At 39.9% G+C, this 18,805-nt stretch overlaps 1 protein-coding gene across 1 annotated transcript; it reads left to right on the top strand.

The window, feature by feature from the left end:
• The first annotated feature begins 561 nt into the window (after positions 1 to 561).
• Positions 562 to 18,735, top strand: tbc1d2b (TBC1 domain family, member 2B). Its single transcript, XM_044193317.1, has 13 exons — positions 562 to 1,005; positions 1,807 to 1,957; positions 5,682 to 5,856; positions 7,126 to 7,277; positions 7,544 to 7,797; positions 10,967 to 11,392; positions 11,525 to 11,635; positions 11,849 to 12,045; positions 12,660 to 13,154; positions 13,237 to 13,354; positions 13,639 to 13,824; positions 15,556 to 15,677; positions 15,873 to 18,735. The coding sequence occupies exons 1-13, from the start codon at positions 667 to 669 to the stop codon at positions 16,066 to 16,068; spliced, it is 2,922 nt and encodes a 973-aa protein (XP_044049252.1). The 5' UTR covers positions 562 to 666; the 3' UTR covers positions 16,069 to 18,735.
• The last annotated feature ends 70 nt before the right edge of the window (positions 18,736 to 18,805 follow it).

The raw sequence follows: 18,805 nt of genomic DNA, 5'->3' as shown, positions 1-18,805 counted from the left end.
ACTCCACATTTATTTCACAGCTATAGTTACAGTACTAGTTACTTATCAGATTACGATTTTACATATAAAATCTGTGATCAGTTTATTATAACAGAATACTTCTTCCACTGGGTTACTGGGCATATGTTGAAGCTGCCATGTAGATCTGCTGTGAGCATTGGGGGCCCAACTGCAAATTTTTGCCCTAATTGATGAATCCAGTCATGTTCACCTGAGTAGTTTATGTATTTGTATTTTGTTTAATATCTCCAATTTTGGGCATTTTCATTATTTTATTATCTCCGATTATGGGGATTTGAATTAGGCTTTGTCCACAATTGAATACGTCTTTAACTAAACAGCAAAACAGGAGCTATTCTTCTCTTTGGCCCTTTACTTCTACTTGTAATAGGTTTTCCAGATGTATTTTTTTTTCACCATTTCCAGCAGCAGGAGGATCTCAGGTTGCATATCTGGTCAAACACCACCACCCAGCGGTGCTGCTGCCTCTCTCTCTCTCTCTCTCTCTCTCTCTCTCTCTCACACACACACACACGTCGGCCACCACGTCACCGTTGAAATAAACTACATCTCCCATGCTCCCGTCTCCAAGAAGCAGGCAGTCATGCGGATGGTAACAGTAGTGGGCATCCGCTGTACCGCACGAAGAAGAAACTTCGAGGAAAGATGCACGAAGAGGATGGCAGTGAAGCTAACTCCTGCACAGTTCCCCGCGTTGTTGCCTCCAAGTCTGTGGATGTGGCCGATGTCGAGGGCACGAAGGAGCAGGCCTCCAAGCTGTGCGGCTACTTGAACAAACTGTCCGGCAAGGGGCCTCTGAGGGGGTACAAGCTGAGGTGGTTCGTGTATGATCCGAGGAAATGTTATTTGTATTACTTCAAGACTCCTCAAGATGCCTTGCCACTCGGGCACATCGAAATAGGCGATGCGTGCTTCAGCTACGATGCGGAGGGGGAAGAGGGTCAGTTTGAGATCCGCACGGACGGGAAGGAGTTTCTCCTGAAGGTAACTTGAGAAACTTTTCTGCATGTGTAGCACCCTGTTTTGCTGTCATTTGCCACTTCCTTTCTCATTGTGGAAAGGCAGACACACCCATTCTAACTTGACAGAGTTATTCTCAGCTATGCTTTTAGTCGGCTATGCAAATATTTCTGCTGACAGGGATGCGATTTAACAACTTTTATGAAAAGCTGGCTGAAAAAAATCTATTCTATACGTGGGTCATGTTTGCCAGACAAGAGCTTCATCAACACTGTATTCAGCTGATTGCTTCAAACACACTGTCAGTCCACTGTTTACATGCAGAGATAATTTTAGGCTCTGATTTACTTGCTCATCTGCCTTCATGACATACTCGGCTTTGCAAAGGGTCACAGCATCTCATGTGATGTTGCACTTGGTCTTCTTTGCTGTCATGTGACTGTGACGGTTCAGTACCAAGACAGATGCCTCTGGTTTCACTCAGCCTGGCTGCCTGCTAAAGTCTGCATCATTTTCAGCAGACGGTGTCAATAGTTAAAACCAAATAGCTTGCATGGCTGGCCAGAGGCTGGAACTGAGACTGAAACCAGTGTCTGTGCTCATTCACATGACAGATCTGAATAGTAACCTGCTATTTAAAGTGCTCTCAAACTATTTCACATGTTTAATTTAATTCCACAGCTGTTGTCATTTTCCTAGCCAAGGTGTCATTCCATTTATATTGGTGTTTGACTTGTCTTTTAACCTTTTGATCTCTAAAACCTGACTGACTACTGATTGTTACTTTTTAGTAACCCTTGTGTATGTGTGCATTTGTGTTTCCAGGCCCCCAGCAGGCAGGTGATGCATTACTGGCTCCAGCAGTTACAGCAGAAACGTTGGGAGTACAGCAACACACGAGGCTCCGGTCAGAGAGACAGCTGGAGCTCCCCCACCCTGGCCTACCCTCCCACCGGCCTCGTAGGCAAAGACAATGGTAGGCAGGTATACACACACACACATGCACACACACGTACATGTACAGTGTGGATACTCATTTTCACTGCTCTGTTTCATCATATCAAGGCACCAGCTGAAAATACACACCTGTATCAGATGGATTAATATTTACACAAGTTTTGCAAACACAAGTGGTGTTATTTTGTTGTCATGTTCCCAAGTTTCCTATAGAAAGAGTATGTAGGCAGGGCTGTGTCAAGTATTGATTCAATGAGAAATCAACAAAGGGCAAAATAAAGGAGTTCTACTTTATCTGGGGTGTGTTTTATTTTAATGTACTCACAGAAACAAAAATCCTATTCTTGCTGTTTTGAAGGTTCAAGTGTATTCACAAGCATCTGCCACTACAACACAACAGAATAAATGCAGCTTAACGGCATTTACAATATAAACATATATATTTCTATGTCCTCTGAAAGGCTGCTTACAGTTATGTGACATTAATTCTTCAACTTATTTTGACTGTTCTAGCTGAGTGAAATGAACTGTGAAGGCCTCTTCCTTTTCCTTCCCTCATTCATACATGACTAATATTTTTCTTTTACAAAATGCTCTTGGTGTGTGTCTATCTTAAAAAGACCCATGTTATCACTGTGTATCAATATCAATCTAGAGGTACGTGGTCAAAAATGTTGCTAGTAACAACCACTACTGGCACAGTCCCATAGCAGTTGCTGCTTAGCTAACTGACATTGTTACATCCACCATTTTGTCAGATCTGTGACTGGGAAAATATTGACAGACATCTTTCCTCTACCCCCCAAATGCCCTTGTTGGAGCATTACATCTGTAGGTACTGATTGTTGTTTTGTGACTTAGTAGAATTTAGTTTTTCTATGATCAGCTTGCTGCTAATCAAGCTAGCCACAATACTAACGCTAGCTGTGTGTTGGTATGCAACATTCTAATTATGAATTACTGGCTAACTGTGTCTTTTAGTCTTTTTTTACTTTTACACTTGCAGACTTTATGTGTATGTTTACTATAGATACTTTGTTTCTTCCTGACATGAAGCACAATGTAACTAATTACAATAAGTATAGACAGCTAGTCTATACTTTTGTGAATCCAGTGTCTACACTAACAATACCTTTGGTCTAACTCTCATGTTTATGGAATCTCATCGTTTTTATGATTTGTTGTACAATCACTATCATTGAATTTTTTGTCCATTACTATTTTCAAAGTTTCACAACTGCTTCCAGGAAACACTTCAGAGGCAATCTGCTGTTTTCAGCCTTTAGTGGAAGTGTGTTTAGCTTGCTGCATAGCTGTGCACCTAACTATACATGCATAGTCATGTCAATTTTATTTATATAGCCCAATATCAAAAATCACAATTTGCCCCAGGGGTTTACAATATGTACAGCATACAAAACCCTCACCTTGGCAGCTCTAAGGGCACAGAAACAAAAACAGCAGAGAGTTAGAGAAATGCAGTCAATATCAAAACATTTGCAGTCTGTTGTCTTATTGGCAGGATAAACATGGACTATAAGTACTAATGTTAATAGATTCATTGAGACTGAGACCAACCCTCCAGAAGTAAAGTGGTAACAGGTACGAGGCCTGAAGTATGGAAGGACAAGTACTAATTGAAAGTTAAAGCAAATAGGTGAGTTTTCAGTTTAGATTTAAAGGCCTCAACAGAGTCAGACTGTCTGATGTCAGCTGGAAGATTATTCCAAAGAAAAGGGGCACGATAGCAAAAGGCCCTGCATCCAGCTGACTTCTTTTTAACACTGAGGACACAGTATTCTGAGAACGGTGAGCACGGGTGGGACACAATGTTTAATGATTAGAGTGATAAGAAGGGGCGAGCCCATTTACAAATTTTTAAGTCATCAGAAGCACCTTAAAGTCTGATCTGACATGGATAGGGAGCCAATGAAGGAAGATAAAATTACTACTTTTAGTAGTAGTGCGCGGTAGGCCAGATAACAAAACGTTACAGTGATCCAATCTACGTGAAACAAAGGCATGAATTAGGATCTCTGCATCAGCCAAGGACAGAAAAGCCCTAATTTTAGCTATGTTGCGTAAGTGGAAAAGGGGCAATCTTGAATATTTCTTTAATGTGCTGATCAAAAGAGAACGAAGGCTCAAGCATAACACCAAGTTTATTGGGTGTTGAACTTGGAGAGTTACTGTTACTTGATCAAACTCGTGTCTATGTTAAGCAGGGCCAATGACCAGCATCTAAGTTTTATCTGAATTTAGGAGCAGGAAAGTACGTGACATCCAGGATTTCACAGCAGATAAACAGGCCTCTAGATTTCTAATTTGAGCATTATCATCTGCCTCTACAGCTGAGTATCATCAGCGTAGCAGTGGAAATTAATTCCAAAACTGTGTATAATTTGGCCAAGAGGTAAAATATAAAATGAAATGCAGAGGGCCAAGAACAAAGCCCTGAGGTACTCCATATTTCACATCAGAAAATAATGATGAAATGTTATTATAAGACACACACTGTGTTCTTTCAGAAAGATAAGATTTTAACCATGCGAGACTGAGGCCAGAGATGCCAAAGTAGTTTTCAGGATGATCTATTAGAATGCTGTGATCACTGGTATCAAAAGCTGCACTGAGGTCTAGGAATAGAAGTACTGAAGTGGAAGTTGACCACTTTAGTTAGTGTAGTTCCAGTGGAATGACAGGCCTTGAAGGCAGATTGAAAAGGTTAAAAAAGATTGCCAAAAGTTGCTGAGACACACCTCTTTCTAATACTTTTGAAAAGAATGGAAGGTTAGACACTGGTCTATAGTTATTGAGAGTTTCTGGATCAAGGTGCAGTTTCATAAGTGTTCACCACAGCAGTCTTAAAGCTAGTTGGGACAGTGCCAGTTGTAAGTGATAAATTAACACTCATAGTAAGGGCAGAAGAGTAGCTGTCCTTAAAAGCAAATTTAAAGAATAGAAAAGTGGTTGAAAATATCATATCTGAAAATATTCTATCCTGTGTCCTTGACCTTTTGTCACTGAGAAGATGTGAAGAAGACATTAAATGTTTTATGTTGCCCTTTTTGCATGGCTTGTGAAAGATTAACATGACTAGGCTTAACATCACAGTATTACCAAGGTGCTAGACCATCATGTATAGCTACTGTATAGTACATGCTGTAACAGGTGCAACTGTTATTCTGCCATTGATTAATTTTGCTGTATTAATTAAAGCTGGCACAGGTTTAGAGAGAATGAAAGGATTTGTTTTTCCTTGTCTGAATATCAGTCAGTTCAAAGAGTTCAAAGGTTAAGAGAAAAAGGAGTGTGATATTTGTCATCCTTGAATTGCAGTGTAACAACAACTTTGTAGTTGCAATTGACTTCCTTCTTGGGTGTGACAGCATAAATGTAGAGCTGTTTGGCCCTTTTATAAAATATTCCCACACTTTCCAAGCTAATTTCATACAAAGATGAAAAGTTATATTTAGGCAGCTGGGCTCAGAAATGCAACATACTGTATTTTCTGATGGTTAGAGAGCTGCTCATGAAGCCACAGACATGCACCCTGCTCTAAATAGGGATCTGGGTAACTCAAAATTGCTTCACTTTACTCTGGAATCCATTCAGGGTCATTACAATGTAATTTCCTCAGCAAACAATTGATACAGCCGACGTCCTGCGAAACAATAGTGGTGATATGAGTAATGCAATATTTTTATTATTATTATTTTAATGGACTCTGTGTTTTATTTCAGATGCGTTGGTCTTTGAGAAGCTAAGTGACAGCATGGAGAAGGTCCGCAGCGACTTTGCAATGGAGACAGAAACAGATGGCGGGGGAATGGTGGGGATCCAGTCAGCCAGAGGGCCTTCTGCTGCGTCCACAAACCCCCTCAACTTCTCCCTCAAAACCTTTGGTACAGAACTCAGGTAAGGCTGAACAAAAGCTTTCTGCAGCCTAGTAGGATGATATTGTACCCCAGGTTTTTAGAAAGGAAGGGCATTTTCAAGTCTTTGTTTTTAGTCCCTGCTAAACAGGCACAACTAGTTTGTCTGCTATGTGCCCCAGTAGACCAGTATTGAGGAAAGAAAATACCTCTTCAATTCTTCCTGAGGTTGACTGCAGTAGAGGAAACAGTTACATCCATAGTTCACTAGTTGCTCTAGTATGCAGCCATCAACAGTTCCCCTTCTGGGCCATACAACACATCTATTCAAATGATGCAACACACTGAAATGCTAAAAATGTGACATGGTTTAGAATTTGCTTTGTATCTGATAGAAAGAGAGATCACTTATAAAGGTGCACAGGAATCTTGGAGCATTTGAGCTGCAATGCTGCCTACTCCTAATAGCATGTGTCCATACCAGTGTGTTATACCTTTTCTATGATGATTTAGCTTCTCATATTTTAGAATGCAATATATGTGTGTTTCCAGGGATCAAACACACACAGCAACAAGTTGTTTGCTGATATTTTTGTCTCCAAACAATTGCAAAATTCTTACTCACTGAAATAGTGTCTAAATCAATAAAGTTTACAACTGAAGCTCCAGAATGTTAACACCAGAAATGTGATGTTAAAAGATGCTTTGGGTCGCAGTTATGCTCATAAAGTGTGAGTGAATCTGTTATGGGTCTGCTGTAGACAGACTCATTGATTAAAATTGAAGCGTGTCTGTTCTGTGGACGTGAGGTGAACGACTGAAAACGGTGACTGAAACACGTCCAGTGTAGACGAGGTGAAACTTCATTCTGCTGCACACAAATAGTCATGTGTTTGCACGCTCTCACATTCAGAAGTGTGAAAAACACAGATCTATATAGTTATTTTTTAAATTATCATTAGATTTTTCATAGACACTTTATTTGTAAAGTATGCTCTCCCTTCGAGTGTAACCTGGACATACTGATGTCTTAGGTTGTAGAGCTGTATCGTGTATTGCTTTTTACTTGTATACATCTGCAGTTCTGTTGCCCAGGGCCTGTTGGGAAAAGTGTAAAACCTCAACAAAGGCCATTTGTGCTAATGTTATTATTTACAAAGTAGCACAGCATCACGTTTCCCTGCAGTTTGTCCTTGATCCCTGTGGATTTGAAAAGCTTTTACATAGAAGCAGTCACTTAGTGTCCAGCATAACACTGAAGCTCCACAGTCTTGGTCTTACTCACCCTCATGTCTGGTTTCTGTTCTGTCAGGAACTCCATGTCTTACCTGCGACCGGGGAGAGGAGGTGAGAGCAGACGCAGTGTGTTTTACACCAGCAACAGCAGCGCAGAGGAGTGGGAGCTGGTGGATGCTCCACCCAAGGACTTCCCTGAACAGAAACATCATCCAGACACACACAGACGTACGTCCACTCCCTGCTGCCCTATTCACCCTCTGGCCAGGGTTTAATACTCACATTCAGCTTACATTCTCCAGAGCAGACTTTTTTTTGTGTTTTATTGCTTCACTCCACATTTGCTCGGTACTATGACAAATGGACAAACAATGCATTTTTCCAAAACATTTCTGCCTGCTCCAGCCCCCTGAGCCACTTTTATTACTTATTTTCTATTCATGTCTATTATCTACACAAACAGCAAAAAGTAAGGCAGTTCTTTTCTCTCTCAGATTCCTTTGGATCAGCGTTTACTTTTGACTTTGTGCGCAACTCATCACGGCCTAAGAGGCCTTTGCTTCGAGACATGATGGGCTCTGGGAGGTTTGGGCGCAACGCTGAGACACGGAGTGCCGAGAGCTCTCCAGTGGTGTGTAATGGCAGCAAACCCATGGAGCAGCAGCTTCGCCTCCAGAACCAACAGGAAGAACTAAGCCGCATGCAGCGGGAAGAAGCCAAACTCAGAGAAGAGCTGGCCAGTCAGAAGGTACAGTTATCTCATTCTCATTATTTCACCCAATGTGATAGCATTTAAAAATAGAATGTAATACACGTATATAGATCACATAGTTTATCTTATACCCACCTGATACTTAATTTATTTTCTGACCTGTTTTTATAGTGTTTTATAGTGTATCATATTGTTTGCTAGTACTTTCTCCTGTGGGCACTGACGTAAAGGCGAGCTACTGTAACAAAGAGTTTCCCTACGGAGATCAATAAAGTATTTCTGATTCTGATTCTGAAAACATAACATTCTGGGGAAGAGTTGTCTCCAGAGAGAGCATGGGGAAATGATTACAATTACTTTTTGAATTAATTTTGTACAAAATGTTATCACTAAAAGATAGTATTTAAAGAGTAAGAATTTAAACCTTGGATGTCATGGTTACATTGTGCCTAACACAGTCAACCACCAGGACCTGTAGCATTTTTAGTCATGCTAGCGTCATGGGTCTAAGGATGGCGACATCAATTTGTCAGTCTGTTGGTCCATCGCTTTGGTCCTGAATTATTTATTTATTTATTTATTAACAATTATTAGATGGATTGACATAAAAATTTGGTATGCACATTCATGTCCCCCTCAGGATGAAGTCTTATCACTTTGGTGATCCTATAACGTTTCATCTAGCACCATTATTAGGTCAGTATTTCAATTTGTGATTATGACTAAATACCTGCAAGACTAATGACATTCCCATCAGCCTCAGCTGTACTTAGTGTTTAGTTCTAATTACAAATATGAGCATGCTAACACGCTAAACTAAGATGGTGAACATGGAAAACATTATACTTGCTTAACATCAGCATGTTCCTGTTGTCATTGTGGCCATGTTAGCATGCTGATGTTAGCATTTAGCTCAAAGCACCGCTCTGCAGCCTCACAAAGCTGCTAGCATGGCCATAGACTCTTAGTCAGTTCATAAATTGAATTATTATACCTTGGTATTGTTATTATGAGTGAATTAGACCAATCTGTTTTTCACACCATTTGTATTGTTACCTTAATAAGGACATTAATACTTTTCACTCTCTCCCTGGCATTGTTCTGTGTGCATTTATCTTGATAACCAAATTTGGAAGCTATTTTTCTATCCCCCTTGTCTTTCATTATGCCATTTGTCACAGTGGCTAAAGACTAATTTTCACTTGACAAAGAGATGCTTTTTTTTCCTTAGACTTGATGGCTTTCACAGTTAATAAATTCACCACAAGCCTGAGATTGCAGTGTCTGACTGAGCTGTTTGGTGTAGTCCTGATGCTCTCACTAATACAGGAAGACAGCAAATGATTAGTCATGCTTAAGCAAGAAACAAGGAAACAGCAGTTCTCCTAACAACAATCACAGCTGTGTCGTTACTTCCAGCTCAAACTGAGTAACTTCTGAGTAACTGAGTCAGCTGGCTGTCTCTGCGATATTCTGTTACTCTGGCAAGCTGATTCTGTATTCAGAATCAGAATCAGAATCAGAAATACTTTATTGATCCCCGAAGGGAAACTCTTTGTTACAGTAGCTCGCCTTTACATCAGTGCACACAGGAGAAAGTACTAGCAAAAAATATAATACACTATAAAAACACTATAAAAGCAGGTCAGAAAATAAATTAAGTACCAGGTGGGTATAAGTATAAGATAAAATAAGTGTGAAGTACCAAGTGGGTTTACCGGTTGACGATGATAATACAGTATAATAACACAATGTAATAAAATAAGTAATAAGCAATGGTGCATGTACTGTCGAGTTAAGTGTAGCTTATTGAGATTATTAAGATATTGCACAGCAGTAATGGAGGTATATAATATCAATGTCAATAAATAGGAAAAACTAACACAGGAAAACTAAATATTGCACGGGAGTAGTACACAGAATATTGCACAATTATTCAACTATGGCAGAGATGTAATGATTAATGTCCAGTTTAGTGACCTAGGGTCATACAGACTAACACTTAGAGGGAGGAGTTAAAGAGTTTGTTGGCCACAGGCAGGAATGACTTCCTGTGGCGCTCTGTGGTGCTTTTTGGTGGGATGAGTCTTCCGCTGAAGGTGCTCCTTTGTTTGACTAGCACGTCATGGAGTGGGTGGGAGACACTGTCCAAGATGGCATGTAGTTTGGCCAGCATCCTCCTCTCTGACACCACCGCCAGAGAGTCCAGCTCCACCCCCACAATGTCACTGGCCTTACGGATCAGTTTGTTGAGTCTGTTGGCGTCCGGCGTTGGCGTATTGTTAATAGTGTTGATTTATGTCCTCCAGGTAATGTTGGGCCTAGACTGAATTTGTTAGTCACAGTTTCCACATGCTGTCCCTTGGTTGTGGACCTCACTGTGTTTAAATATTACATTTGCAAAATGGCAATGTTTATTGAAAGAAACAATGTTGGGGTTACTCATTTTAATCCTCAGACCTCTCTGTGGACAGTTTTCAGCATTTTCTACCTTTTTGTTAGAAAATAGTTGCCAATGAAAACTGTATGTTTAATTGTATGTCACAGTTACCGTGTCTGCATCTGTGTGAGTACCTGCATGTGGGTGTGTTTGTGTGAGTGTACATGTCACACATCAGTGCAAATGTGTGAGTCAAGTATTTGCACAATGGCCACATTTTCTGAATTACTCAATTATATACATTGCTATGGTAAACTTTTGTTATTGAATTTTATGCTTTGCAATTACTTTGCCTATGTTTTAATTTTTTTTATGATGTTTGGTTGTCTCCTTTTTAGCCGAGGTGGTCCACCTCTGCTATAAAACACTGAGGGAAACCATGACTAGTGTGCACAGTCAGAAGTGTTTGTTAGAAGAGCAAATATAAAAGAATTGTCATTTTTGCGATTTTATTTCCTCATGTAAGTAGTTTTGTAGATGGATTTGAGGTAAAGTAACAGGCTGCAAAACTGTTTCAACACTTTTTTCTTACATATAGTGAAAGTGTAATATGCATTTAGTCTACTGTTATTAGTTGTAGAAAATAAAATCATATTATATGACTTTACACTTTTGTGCAGAAGCTAATAACTTAAGATTGTGGAAGAAATTAACATTGAATTCAACATATTGATGTTTTCTGTGAACCAGGCGACTACATTTTAAGGCACGATCCTGACCGTGCAAGACGATGTGTTGACCAAAAATTCCTCTTTACTCAACCAGGAGCTGGTGAGACTTCTGCAGCAGACTCTGAGAACCTCCCAGTGTGATAGGCAGCCAGTGTGCCGTCCAGCCGCGGCTCCAGATTCATCTGCGGTTTCAGACCAGACTCAAGGTTCAGCAATAACCCAGGAAGAGATCACCCAGCTGGAGGCCCTGCTTCAGGAAAGAGATGGACAGATCCAGTCCTTGTGTGGCCACATGGAGCGTCTCGCCCTGGAGAAGGAAAGTCTGCAACAAGAGCTGAAGGGCCTGAAAATAAAGGTGGGGGAGATAAACGACCAGCTGGGGATGCTGATGGAGACCATCCAGGCCAAGGATGAAGTCATCATCAAGCTGTCACAGCAGAGCTCCGAGCAGAGTGGCAATTTAAATGATGCCGGTTCACCACTTCCCAACAAAGATCAGCAGGAGCTGGATATCCTCAAGGTACAGAAGGAAACACTTTATCCAGATATATAGTTGATAGAGATGACAACGCTGCAGATTGTGAAAACTGGAAGAGCTTATTCTGGTTGAATTTGTACTGATTAACTGAACACATTGTTTCTCCAATTTCAGGACAGTCTTCAAGGCTACAAATCCCAGAACAAGTTCCTAAACAAAGAGATCCTGGAGCTGACAGTATTACGCAGAAATGCAGAGAGTAGAGAAAAGGCTTTAGAAGCAAAGGTACTATCTTGTGTTTGTCGGTTAATGGTGCATTACTCTGTTAATAGAAACAGGAAGTCTGAGTAGCTTTTAGGGGAAGTCCAGTATTGACCTGAGCTGGTGCCCCCTAAACCTAAAAATGTAGGAACAATGAATAACTAACTATAATCTCACTGGTTTCAGTTATGATGATATGATAATAATGTTTACATTTCTCTGTTATCTTTGGTGCAGAATACGGCCTTGGAGGCCAAGTTGTGTCAGGTGGAGAGTAAGTATCTGGTGCTGCTTCAAGAAATGAAAACCCCAGTGTGTTCGTCTTCAGAGCAGAGCCCAGCCGGCGATGTCATTTCCAGATTATTAGAAGATGCGCTGCAGGCAGAGAGCCCAGACCAGCAAGAGCACCACATCTTTAAACCAAATACTGTCAGGTATGGACTATGTCAAAAAGCTTTTATGAAGAGAGGCTTTTAATTTTTGTTCATATTGAAAAGTTTGTTAAATTTTTCTTTTTTTTTCATTTAAATTAATTTATTTGAATATTCTTCAGTTGTAAAAGCATCTTTAAACAATTATACAGCATTTTAACATTTCTAAAAGTTTTGCAAAGATGATGGCTAAATGTAGATCATATCGTATCGTGTCACAATGCAAAATTTCATGCACGGCTACACTGTCTTTCAACTAAGGAAAAATTCAACTACAACTAAGGAAAAATCCATTGCAGGAGAGAAAGAGACACTCAATAGCCTTAATAGACCCAGATGCAACATAGTCACCAGACCTGATTTACTTCGATAAACTGCTGCACTCATTTTTTCTTGACTGGAAAAACTAGCTCTGCTTAATTGTATTTTGGTTGCTATTGCTCTAACTTCTGTGCAAGTTCAGGCCTGTCGTAGAAATTCAGGCAATCCCTAAGTGATGTAGAACTGAAGGCAGGTTGAGCAAATGTGGGAACCCCTAAAAATGCTAATAACTTTTGGAATAAACTGAACATCACTGATTGATAATTTTTCTATATTTTCACTCTTCCTTGATTTAGTGAGTATGACGTGTTTGGCTTCAAGACGGTCCCTGAGGAGGAGGAAGAGGAGGAGAAGCTGGTTGCGAAGGTGAGAGCTCTGGAGCTGAAGTCCCTATCCATGACAGATCAGGAGGTGTCCGTCGGGGTGAAGTGGGAGAACTATCTGGCCAGCACCATGAACAGAGACCTGGTGCGCTCCCCTGAGCTCAAAGCCCTGATCCGCAGCGGTGTGCCCCATGAGCACCGGTCCAAGGTGTGGCGCTGGTGTGTCTCCTTCCATGTCAAGAAGTTCCGGGACCACTTAGCGCCCGACTATTATGAGACCTTACTAAATGTGGCCCGGGAGAAGCCCAACCCGGCCTCGAAGCAGATCGAGCTGGATTTACTGCGTACTTTGCCCAACAATAAGCACTATGCTTCCCCAAGTGCAGGCGGCATCCAGAAACTCAGGAACGTCCTGGTGGCTTTCTCCTGGAGGAATCCAGATATCGGCTACTGCCAGGGACTAAACAGGTACAGGACGGGTTCTGGTTTCTCTCCTTCTCTCCTTTTATGCCTTGTAATCATTCATTTTTATTGCATGTAATTTCTTCAGGCTGGCAGCTATTGCCTTGCTCTATCTGGACCAAGAGGATGCTTTCTGGAGCCTTATAGCCATTGTGGAGGTCTTCATGCCAAGAGACTATTACACCAAGACTCTGCTTGGCTCTCAGGTAAACAAGCTCAAAGGTGCTAGATTCTAGCACTGGAAGACACAGGGTCAAGTTACTGCCTCCTTACGAGAGTTTACAGGTTTCTGTGTAGTCAGTGATGTCATATTCATGTGACTGAGGCGGCTGCTCATGACTGATCATAGAAAAAATGCAGCACTGTAATCGGCACTCATCAGTTTGTTTTCTTTCTGTCTGCCAGATTTGATCCTATGTTTACTCTGTAAAAACTAAAGGTCTCTGTTATCAGTAAAAAGTCTAAATATATGTTGGCTGTGTCTGTGCAGGTTGACCAGCGTGTGTTCAAGGACCTCATGAGTGAGAAGCTACCCCGGCTTCATGCCCACTTTGAGCAGCACAAGGTAGACTTCTCCCTCATCACCTTCAACTGGTTCCTAGTGGTGTTTGTGGACAGTGTGGTGAGCGACATCCTCTTCAAGATCTGGGATGCCTTTTTCTATGAAGGTCCAAAGGTAAGAGGCAGAGGAGAAAGTAAAACTGTGATCCTCTAATCTCACACAGCCAGATGTCTGGACATGCTCACAGAGTTCTGAAGAAAATGAGATAAGGAGACCTTTGAAAATTGTGATGTAGACATTCAGTAGCTGAGTTTAAATTTGCCTTCCTCTACAAATGGTATGTCGGAGTAGTTTTCTGTAAACAAGTGCCAGTTTATTGGTTTGACATATCAACCCACTGTGTTTCCAGCCTTATCTAAGCAACATTTGTGTTTGAGTTTCTCCAGACTTCTGTCAGCCTGACAAGGTGGAGTTATGGCTATGCAATGTTAAAGGTCCATTATTTATTATGTTTTATTAATAATGGACCAAATACCTATGTGTAAGGGAAAGTGGACACTCGTAGTGATGAACCCACATGAAATTATCACTCAACTCTGCAGTTCTTCTTTTTAACCTGTTTGAGCTTGTTGATTTGGTTTTATAGCCCAGAAATCTTGCTCTCATAAACCTCATTTCCAGCAGCAGTGGGCAGCTGTTTTCACCAAAAAAGCTCTGATAAACTTACCATATGCTACCTGCACAGCACCAAATGGCAGACATGCAAAGTTACTCGCTGTAAATTCGAACACCCAGCAAGCTAAAGATCTAGATATTTTTCTCAGGAGAACAAAACACAACCAAAAGAACTTACATTTGCCAGGTAGACGCAAACATGACTCCAAATGAATGCCAATGTTGCTATGGGTCTGCTGGATGTGTAAATAGCCAATTATTTGTTAAAATGTTAGCCAAAACAACTTTTAAGCGATAATTTATCAGCACTATGTGGTTTTTAGCTTGTATGGGAGCTCAGCCCCTGAAAATCAATTAATGCAGCATTAAACCTGCAATAACTGAGTTGTGGCCACTTGGTGGCAGTGGAAACAAGCTATGGACACAACACTGAGATACTCTATTATCACCTTTTAAAATTGTTATGGCGAACTTGTTAGCAAACAGTTTGCTATTTACATATCCAGCAAATACGTGCAACATTAGCATTCATTTGGACTCTTTGAGTCCACCTGAGGAATGTGAGTCTAATATTCACTCTTCTTTTAGTTTTCTTTTTGGTGTCCATTGTCTCCTGAGGGTAACATCTGGCTTTTTAGGTTCTAAATGCTCCACTATGTTCACCAGCTAGTCACTAACTTTGTCTGCTGTTTTGTAGCGTAGGTAGTGTACAGTGAGTTTTTAGTTTTGTTGAAAACAGCTGCCTGTTGTGGCTGAAAACAACACAATCAGAGCGGTGAGAGTGAACCAAAACAGTAAAGTTGTGGGCTAGAAAACCAAAACAGTGAGTTAAAAAATGCTATAAAGCTTGTAGAGCTGCGGGGAATTGCAGAGTTGGGTGATAATTCTCTGTGGGTTCATCATACTTTCACATACAATTAGTCATGTGATCCATTGTTGATTTGAAAATATAGATTATAGCCACTTTAAGGTCTGTGATGGGAATCACAATTATATTCAACGGCTGTAACTCAGTAAATAAGTAGCTTTTGCCTCATAACAAGACAGTAAGGACTATACTGTGTTGCATGTTGAGAGGAAATATAGTTGTGTTCACACATTCCTCTAAAAGTAATAAATACTGTCTTCAGTCTTCTATAGTGGCTTTGCATGTCAGATGTGTTATGGTAAATAGTCGCACAGGGAAAGTCATGAGGCAGATTTCACCACTTTGATCATTTTTCTCCACAGATCATATTTCGTTTCGCCCTCGCTCTCTTCAAGCACAAAGAAGAGGAGTTTTTGAAGTTGCAGGATTCCACAACCATCTTCAAATATCTTAGATACTTCACACGCACAATCCTGGATTCAAGGTACAGTAACCATAATAGTGACCATAATAGCCATAATAGTTGTACAAAATTAACTTAAAACAAATCTACAAAACAGGGACAACAGGATGTCAAATACAGTATTTCAGTACATCTGAACAGCACAGAGCATGCAGAACAATAGAAAACCATTCCAGACTGACAGGACTGCGTCTTTTTTCTTCTCTTTTTTTCCAGGAAGCTGATGAACATTGCTTTTGTGGACATGAACCCGTTTCCCATGCGGCAAATCCAGAACCGCCGCTCCTTCCACCTGGAGAAGGTCCGTCTTGAGCTGACCGAGCTGGAGGCGATCCGACAGACCTTCCTCAGGGAGAGAGAGACGCGTCAGGAGAGACGGAGCTTCGTCAGCGATGATGAGGAGGATAACTGACCTTAAGCTTGTCACATTTCCTGGCCTTGTGGCTGAAGTATGAAGACAAAGAGATAATCTCCGCACACCAGTGTTACGTTGCAGTGGTAAAGGGATTTTTCCTAAAGAATTGTCAGAGTTGGTCTCTGAATCAGAGCCAGACCAATCTTTCTATGAATTTTGAGTGAAATCGCATCAAAAGACCAAAACGTTAAAGGCCAAACGCTTTCTATCAGTATTCCTGCCTTTTTTTGTAAACGCCTGTATGCTTGTGTGTTTATGTGACAGCAAAAACAGCACACTTTACCATGGCTCTTCAACTTTCAGTGCCAAGCTACACTCTTGCAGTGCAAATCAGTATTTTATTTTTTTTTTAAACACGGCAGTGTATCTTTTAATAGTTGGGTTTTATGCCTGTTGAAGGAATGATTGTATTTTTTTTTTGTCTTGTTTTCATCAGGATTCAGATTTTTTTGTTTTGCTTTCTCTGGCCCTGCTTCCTTTCTGAAATGTCTTTAAAATAGTCTGCCAAAATCTTTATATGTATAAAATATTATTATCATAGTTTTATTTAATTTTTTCCTCCCACATTGCCACTCAACAACACATCTTTTGTGTTTGATCGCTGTCTCTCTTGATGCACTTGAATCACTTGTGCTGAAATTCAAACTCTGCTGAAGCTTAAAATTAAAGTGTTAGAGCCCTCTGATCACTAGGTCGTTCCAGAATTGTACATCATTCCAGCCTCTAGGGGTGTTTGTGGTTCAAAAAGAATACATGCAAAGATTTATCATCAAACCTACGATCAAAAACAAAATCTTCCCATGTATTACCATTAACAGCATGTGAAACATTTTGTAGAAGACTATGTTTGTATTTTTATATTTTGTTTTTGTATCTCAGGATTCAGATCAAATAATTAGAGACACACCAATTGAGCCATCATACTAACTGTCAGTCAGTGTTGTCTTTTTAAGTAATATCGGTCAGTCCAGATCTATATTGGCAGATTTTTAGGAGTATCACTCTTAATATTGTCAAGTTATTTTATATATATATATATTATAGTACCACTTAATAACTTTTTCCCAAAGATGTATCTGAAAAGCTCAAACTGTTTTGCACCTACGTTTGTACTTAAAATGTACTTAAAAATGTTATAACAGCCACTAAATTTGGTTAGGAGAGTATTTGAAATTGGCATTGACTTCAGCCCCATGTCAGTGGATCCCTACAAATGACCTTATCTGATCTTTTCTATTACAACTATTCTAAAATATGTGTATTAAGATATTTTAATTTGCCCTAGAAATGCCTCTTCCTAGGAGTACTGCTCTTTAGTGTAATGTTTTGTTTGTAACATCCTTGAATTTTCCAAGCATTAGTTGGGACTGTTAGGTGTTTAAAGGATTCAGTTTCTTCTGACTAAAACTTATTTTTCAAAGATATGCAGTACATGGATAATGCTGGGATTACTTTTCTGAGCCCTGTCTGAAAATGCTGATGTATTTGCATTCATTGTCCTCAGTGTGGCAGTATAACATTTGTCTGCCCAGTGTTTACAGTAGTTCACAGGTACCATCCACACAGCATGATTTTAAAGTTTATTATACTGTATTTCAACTTAGGATGAAGTGGCTGTGAAGTGAGGCTGTCGACATGATTGTTGTGTGAAAATGGAATTATGATTTGTAATCTATGAGGGAAGTATTTCAGGAGTTTGCTAGACATGTATAGCAACTTGTTTCTGTCTTCCACATACAGGTATGTACAGATGACGGTTTACGCTTTAGTAAAATATTCTCTACTACACCTGTTTTACAATTTACTGGTATGAAAAAGTTGATATTCCACACATCAAAACTTGTTGAGAAAGAAACCATGTTTAAATTTGGTCAATCAACAGTGTAAAACAGATTAAATGCGAATCTACAATAGAGTTTTTCTCTCTTAACCCTTCTCTTGTGTGCTGATATATTGTTTACAGTTTGTTATAACTTTTAATTACCTTTCTTTTTTATTTTACTTTGAGCTGTTTACAACAATGTATTTGCTGTTAATTACAGAATTGACAACCTTTATTCTGCTGCAGTATTGTCAGCCATGGCATCATTACTTTTTTGTTGGACCACCTCAATTATGGTTGTTTTGATGATGGAATGTGAATGTGAATGAAAAAAGGCCTGTGTAATTAGAAATCGAATTAGTTTTTCTTCATGAGAGCAGGCCTCTCTAAAGATCAAAATCTCCAAGCTTGATCGGTTTAAGTTTTCTTTGGTCCGCTCACTTTGTCAAAGGGCTCATACAGTAGTTTTAAATGTTTGCTCATATTGCAATACACAGCTTCTGTTCTGCAGCTAGTTTGCGTACATTTGTTTTCTTAATTTTCACATTGAATAAGCTACATTTAATGTTATCATCTTTTCTTTCCTTTCTGTCTTTTCTCTTTCATTTCTTTGGCTTTTCCCAGCAATGTTGCACAAGTGTATTGACAAGTTGCATTCAGAATATTATTGGGCACTTCACTTTTTTGTATGTAAATCTCTATGGCATCTTGTTCATTCTTAATCTGTATCATTTAATGATGAAAAGTGCAACACTTTTATGTTACAGAATTAAGTACTGCACGGCACTGTATGTTTTTGCAATACCAGTTAAAAGACAAATTCAATAAACAATGACTCAGTGTGTTCTGTCTCGTCTGTGGGTGTTCATACTGTAAGAAGCAGAAAAAAACTGCTCGCTGTAGTAATGCTCC

Source organism: Siniperca chuatsi, linkage group LG4, assembly GCF_020085105.1.
Source record: "Siniperca chuatsi isolate FFG_IHB_CAS linkage group LG4, ASM2008510v1, whole genome shotgun sequence".
Lineage (NCBI taxonomy): Eukaryota > Metazoa > Chordata > Actinopteri > Centrarchiformes > Sinipercidae > Siniperca > Siniperca chuatsi.
This window is presented reverse-complemented; position numbering and strand designations above follow the sequence as displayed.